This window comes from Pyxicephalus adspersus, chromosome 4 (assembly GCF_032062135.1).
Source record: "Pyxicephalus adspersus chromosome 4, UCB_Pads_2.0, whole genome shotgun sequence".
Lineage (NCBI taxonomy): Eukaryota > Metazoa > Chordata > Amphibia > Anura > Pyxicephalidae > Pyxicephalus > Pyxicephalus adspersus.
In genome coordinates, this window is record NC_092861.1 from 149,809,715 (window position 1) to 149,816,694 (window position 6,980).

Consider the following 6,980-nt stretch of genomic DNA (forward strand, 5'->3'; position numbering starts at 1 on the left):
AGTCACCAAGAAAACAATTGGTAACACACTGCTCCGTGAAGGCCTGAAATCTATTTTTCATTAGAAACATCACCGCACTCCAGGATAAAGATATTTACGTTATATTATTTTGGTGTGACATCAATGTTCTCAAGGTAATAATATTTTACAAGAATTGACAGCACAACTCAAGTTCTATAATACAGAAGAGACAATATCACATTCTAGATATTCTTCGGGAGTAAAATCACTGCTCTCCAGAATACAGATATTTACGTTTTAACATTCTGGAATGACATCACTGTTCTCAAGGTATGAATAATGTTTTAGAAGTGACATCACAACATTCCAGATATAAGTTACATATTACAGAAAAGATTATATTACATCCGATATTCTTCAAGAGTAGCATTACCGATCCCCAGAAATAGAATCTTAAGGTATAAATGATATTATTCTGGAGTGACATCACAGTTCTCAAGGTATGGTTAATATTTTACAAGAAGTGACATCACAACTCTGCAAATATAAAGTTTTGCATTACAGAAGAGATTATACCGCATCACAGATATTATTCGGGAGTAACATCACTGCTCCCCAGATATGAGATCTATAGGTTATATTATTCTGGAGTGACATCACTGTTTTCAAGCAATGAATATTATTTTCCAAGGAATATAATATTCATATATCACAACTCTGATATATACATTTTAAAATTGTGCATTAGAGAAGTGACTATATGGATATTTTCCAGGAGTAAAATCACCGCACTCCAAATATCAGATATATAAGTTATGTAACATCACCGATCTCCAGGTATAAGTTATATTTTTCTGGAGTGACATCACATGTATAATATTATAGTGGAGTGACATCAGCGCTCTCCAGATATATTGTATATTACTGACATCGCTTATATTTTACAGCAGTGGCATCAAAGATCTCCACATATAAATGATAATTTACAGCAGTGACAACTCCACATTTCCCATCTATAAGTGACATTGCCTCTTGGTAGATATTCGATTTGTTTTTATATCTCTTAGATTGTAAACTCTTCAGGGTCCTCTCCTCCTCCTGTGTCACTGTCTGTCATTTGCAACCCTTATTTAATGTACAGCGCTGCATAATATGTTGGCGCTATATACTGTTCTAATAAGGAAATCATTGAAATAATAAAGCGATCACCTTGTGCACCTCTTGTAAATGTTGGATCGGTGCAGCCACACGTTCTCACTCAATGGAAACATCACAAAGAAGTTTATGAACTACTTACAACAAAGACCGACCAATAAATCCCAAGTGGCAGCCGGACCTTCACTTGAATCAGCCCCAAATGTGACTTTTCAGGGACACAATCCTCCTCCGTCATTGGCCTGGGTGTTCCAAAATCCAAGCAGAGGAAAGAGAATTTTAATTCCAATGAAGAGGGAAAGGGGGGTCTGTTGTTTTGTGGTTGCTCCAAACAACCGTTCCCATGGCTATTAATCATCGTGCATCCCCCCCCCTTGGCACGGCCTGAAGCATGAATTGAATATTAACTCGTCTATAGCTGGAGTGACGGCTGATTGTTAATGAATGGAGCCTCAGCACCGCAGGCCAAGAGAGGCCGACGCTATGAAAGCTTCTGAGCGATGGAAATATAATCACATAACACATAGTGGTGAAGGGGGGCCGACCGTCATTTACAGATCAGCAATAAAGAGTTAATTACTTGAACATTCCAATCAGGTAACAGAGCAACCCGAGAGTTGGGGAGGATTTATCCATGGCCTGGCCAGATTACCCATCGCCCCATGCCGGGGCTTTTATATCATCCAGGAGCAATTTACAAGATAAGCTTCAACAAAAAATAGCTCTGGGCAAAAGGAAAAGTTTTGGGGTTTTTTGGTGTTTTGCAATCCAGAGCAAACATTGGTTCCTCCAGAAGTTGCAGGGGGTTCCATGAGCAAAGAGCAGTTTGCACCTCTCAGGTCAGTAAGTGACCCCAATGGTCTTTTTGGCTATCTGTAAGGGTGACTTTTTTCCAATGGCCCGCAATGTATCAGGAATTATTCCCACTGACCAACATGGTAATATACTGTGATCTGTGTATATAGTAATTATAGAAGGGGTTCCCTGAATACCTGAAGGTTATTTCAACGGTTCCCCGTGTTAGGGAAACGCTGCCCTAGGGTATAATCAAAGCAAAACCAAGTGCTGCAAAACACTCTGGGTGAGTTGTGGTTACTGAAATGTTTGTTGCCCATTCATTTTAAATGGCACCCCACTGCACGAAGGCAGCACAGCATACAATACCGTGAATAGTGTCAGAAAATATGCTGTCAGTCCAGTTTCTTTGTGCGGACAGCCCATTTACGTTCATACGTGACATGTTGTACATTACTTGGATTTTAGACACCCGGATATCACACCTATTATATGTCCCTAAATATGTAGCCCCTTTACCTTCACATTACTGTTTTTAATATATAATAAAGCATACAAAGACATTGTAGACAATTGGGCTTTTCCAGCCTTGTGGTCACAGTTGGGTCCCACTTATGTTCCGCCATGACTGTATGGTTTATATTTTTCTAATGGTCAGATTTTTGCACATAGGTGCCACATTGTAATTATGTTACATTGCAACAAAGCACCACAAATATTTTTAGGGCTTTTAAGGCACATATAGTAAAACAAACCCCTAAAAAAATATTATATATTAACCCAGGCACCAGGTAAGCCCCAAAATGTGTCCAATTTGGATTAGGTGTAGCAGTCAAATTAAAATATGGAAGCTTGAAGATATACAGTTGGGTCCATAAATATTTGGACAGAGAAAACTTTTTTCACATTTTGGTTCTGTACATTACCACAATTATTTTTAAATGAAACAACTCAGAAGAGGCAGAACCCTATACAACTTATGTGAGAAGCCCTGGTCTGTTTTGCTGTCTGAACCCCCCGGCTTGTAACTCACACATTTGTTTTTTTTCAGGTTTTTTTTTTTTTTTTTTTTTTTAGAAGCCAATTCATCTGCAAAACACTTAAAAGACTTTTTTTTTTTTTTTTTAAGGCAATGCGGGAATGTTGTGAATTATTTTTTTATATTTTAGTCTGTTTACGTTTTTGAATTGTTTCTTATGTATTTTAATTGGCAAAATAAGTTATATTTTTTCTTTGTTTTATATTTGCCTTAAAAGCCCCCAAAAATATTTCTGGTGTTTTGTTGTCCCCCATGACTGTACCTCGCTATACAAAGCCAGCTCCATAAAGACATGGGGTCACCAGTTTGGTGTGGAGGAACTCCAGTCCTGCACAGAGCCCTGACCCTACTGAACACCATTGGGATGAATTGGAATGGTCAGCCAGGTCTTCTTACCCATTAACACCTGACCTCACCACCAATGCAGGTAACTATGGCGGAGGAGAGTGCTATGGAGGGCCTAGTGGGATTCATCATTGGAAGTGGTTACATTCTCCCCCATACCTGGACGCACACGGTATTACATTGAGGCCACAGTGGTTGGGGAAGAACTGAAGACCAAGCCATAAAATTAGGCAGGGAGGTGACTTTACACAAAACTCTGCAGGGAAACAGCTACAGGGTCTCTTTAAACCTCTGCACATTGCAAAGACAGCACAACAGCTGACCATGTACCAAAAATCATCATCAAATTCAAGTCTATATCGGAGAATTTTGTTTGTTATGTTGTTGCTCAAGTTAAATTCTCCATCTTGCCAATAAATTTATCTAAACCCCCACAAAGTAATATTAATTTGAATGTCCTTAGGTAAAGTAACTGGCGCCTGGTGATCCTGCCTACAACACTTTCTCTTAGGGTGACAAAGCTGCTCCTTTAGAATTTTTGGGAGTGGGAGTGGTATTGGCCCCCCAGGCTATAGAACCACTCCCTTCCCCCCCTCTCCAAAAATCTCCAAAAACATAGTTGGGGGTGTCCTGCGGTTTATAAAGGAATTATTGGGAATAGAAAAATAGCACAGATAAAACTGGAAGTTATCAGCACAGATTTCTAGCAGAATGAATGTATTTTTGCACCTAATATGCAATTAAAAGCATTTTATCGACGGAAGGAACTAAATACAAATTGTTAGTTAAGCTAGGTACACACTTCCAACAATTATCGTTAGAAAATGAATGATTACAACCGATCACGGATTATATTTGAACGATCGTATGGTGCACAATTCTCTACATGCTGTAACAATACAATCGTTCCTAATATATTCCACCAATAATGTACACACACTAGATACAATCGTTTGAACGATGTAGTGAATAACATGTAAAGGAGAAAGTGTATTGCAGAAACATGCCTCATCACTGAATGACCGTACACACGATAGATTGCAAACGATCGTCAGCCAATCAGATCTGCCGTCACGGTCGTACCAATCCTCGTTGGTCACCTTTTTTGTGAACGATTTACGGCTAATCGTTTCCAATGACAAATATTGGAAGTGTGTACGCAGGCTTCATTTGAAGATGTACAAAAACTTTTTTATTGGACTATTTTGGAAAGGTTGGCATAAAGAATAATGGAGAAGCGGCAAATAATCAAATAGTCACGTTTGGGTGATAAGCAAATACATTTCAACTGCAAAACTAAAGAGATCCAATTGGCTGCTAGAAAGAAAAAGCCAAAAACACTGAAAAAAGGAGAACTATATATTTTTATTCACTTTACAAAGGTGGCGTTATTAATGATGCCATTAACAGCTTTATAGACAAATATACTGTACATTATCCTGGAGGTTATACAAAGAGCTGCAGTCACCTTTTAACAAAAATAAACTCAAAGTCAGCCTTGAAAAACCAGACATGAAATCAAAAAATTGCTGAAGGGAAGAAAAAAAAATTCCAATTCTTGAAGGTTATTTTGCACCGACAGGATCAATGGCTATTTTCAAAATGTACAGGCTTAATTAAAAAACTTGAAGTCTGTTCACGTTATGGTTTTAAAATAAATGCAAAAATAAGCCAAATGACAGATTCTATGTAAAAAAAAAAATCAATGTTAGAATAAAAATTAAATAGCGGGCATATGTTGGGACTAAATTCCTCGTTTGATTGGCTCACCCCTGCGTCATATCTGGGATTTAAAAGTAAAGGTCGGATCAGCAGCTCAAACTTTTTTCCGAGAGGCCGCGGACCAACAGTGAAATGTCTGAAACTGCAAATCCTGCCGGTTACAGATTTGCCGCCCACAACTAACCAATGGAAACCAGAAGCAGGATGGGGAGGGGGTGGAAATGTACGTGGAAATTAACCGAAGGTTATGGATGAAACATCTCAGGATGGTCTCGACTAGTTGTTGAGAGGATGGGAACGGGGAGGGAGTTTGGGATTCTCAGTGAAAAAGGCAGACACGGTAATCATAACATTCTGTAGGTAGGTCGAGCTCCCAATCCCGCTGAAGTCGCCGTCTTCCAGCACAGCTGCGGCGAGTCTGTACGGTGAAGGGTCGGCTGGTATGAGCATTGTAGCATAAGTTTCCCCTTTAAGAAGGGAAAAAATTTGCTATTCTTCTTCACTTTCGTTTCCGGGATCTCCCTCAGAATCGCCATTAACTTTGTCTATGTTCATGTCTTCCTCTACTTCTTCAGAATCCCCATCTTCTTCATCTTCATCCTCCTCTTCCCAGTTATTCTGCAAAAAAAATAAACACAATAAAAAAGGAGGATTGGTACACAGTTGTAATAAAAAAAATAATGAGCTTTTCATTTAGAATTGGTGCAGAAGAGAAAAATAAAACTCACATCAGAATCTGCATTCTGCGCCTCCTCTTCAGATTCCTCATCAGAAGATTCTGCAAATAAAAAAAAAAAAATATCTTGTTACAGAGCAATATAGACGATAGATCTTTCCCTTAACCCAAGGTATTTATTATGATGGACAAGTGAATAATAAGACTTCTAGGATTATTATTAAACAGGATTTATATAGCGCCAACATATTATACAGCGCTGTACATTAACTAGGGTTTGCAAATGACAGATACAGACACAGGAGGAGGAGGAGGAGAGGACCCTGCCCCGAAGAGCTTACAATTAAACCTCCCTAGCGGTCTGATTCTGGCTGTATTTCCATGCAAAAAGCAGTACCATATTTTGCATGGAAATTCATTTTACATTGTAGGCCTATAATTCTTGGGCATAACTCACCGACACGTCTAATAGTTAATAAATTTAAGAATAAATTTTTTAAAAAATTATATACCCATAGGACGTCTCTGCACTTCGCAGCTGGAGATCGGAGGAGGCTAATGTGTCCCCAGGACCTCCGGGAACCAGCAGAAAGCCGGGGGACAGCGACGGAACAAGGTAAGTGGGTTTTATTATGCTTTTAGGTACCCCGAGTCTGACTCGGGATTACCCCTAAGGGGTTAAGGGGGGGGGAGAAGCCCTAGTCCATATTAAATGTACAGTGCTGTGTAACACTTTGGCCCTGTATACTGTTTCATAGTAGTATATACAGCAGTTTATTAACCAGGGTTATTCCAGAGGTTGCTGGGGGTTCCTGGAGCAATGAGCAGTTTTGCACCTCTTAGGTCGTATAAGTGACCCCAATGAGTTTTTTGGCTATCTGTAAGGGTGACATTCTTCCCAATGGCCAGCAATGTAAGAGGAATTCTTCCCACTGACCACCACACTAATATACTGTGAGCTGTGGATATAACTATAAAGAACTGAAAGTTAGTTTAATGATTTCACGGTGTCAAAAGAGACAAATCTGAGAAACCTTGTTTCCATGTAATTTTATAGAATTCTATGGGCAGGAAGACAGAAGGAGTAACCGCAATATGGCCACTGTTAGGCCAATATGCCGACTAGTGTTAAATAAAGCCACTAATACAGGAAATCGCGTATTCAAAAGATAATTGTACATTTCTAACCTTAAGGCTACCGTTTAGCGGGAGCACTGTTACCAAAGCTTGGTGTGACCAGTTTAGAAGAGGAACAGAGATCCAAACTCAAATCTACTGAACACCTTT

At 39.2% G+C, this 6,980-nt stretch overlaps 2 protein-coding genes across 2 annotated transcripts in view; both read right to left on the reverse strand.

The window, feature by feature from the left end:
• The window catches only part of TOGARAM2 (TOG array regulator of axonemal microtubules 2), a 56,000-nt gene extending 54,650 nt beyond the window's left edge, over positions 1–1,350 (reverse strand). Inside the window, exon 1 of the mRNA XM_072409974.1 lies at positions 1,259–1,350. The gene's annotated coding sequence lies outside the window, so the exon portion shown is untranslated. The remainder of the gene's footprint in view (positions 1–1,258) is intronic.
• Positions 1,351–4,641: 3,291 nt separating this feature from the next.
• The window catches only part of WDR43 (WD repeat domain 43), a gene marked incomplete in the record, with an annotated part of 19,299 nt that continues 16,960 nt past the window's right edge, over positions 4,642–6,980 (reverse strand). Inside the window, 2 exon segments of the mRNA XM_072409978.1 lie at positions 4,642–5,635; positions 5,746–5,795. Of these exon segments, the coding sequence (XP_072266079.1) occupies positions 5,507–5,635; positions 5,746–5,795 (179 nt within the window).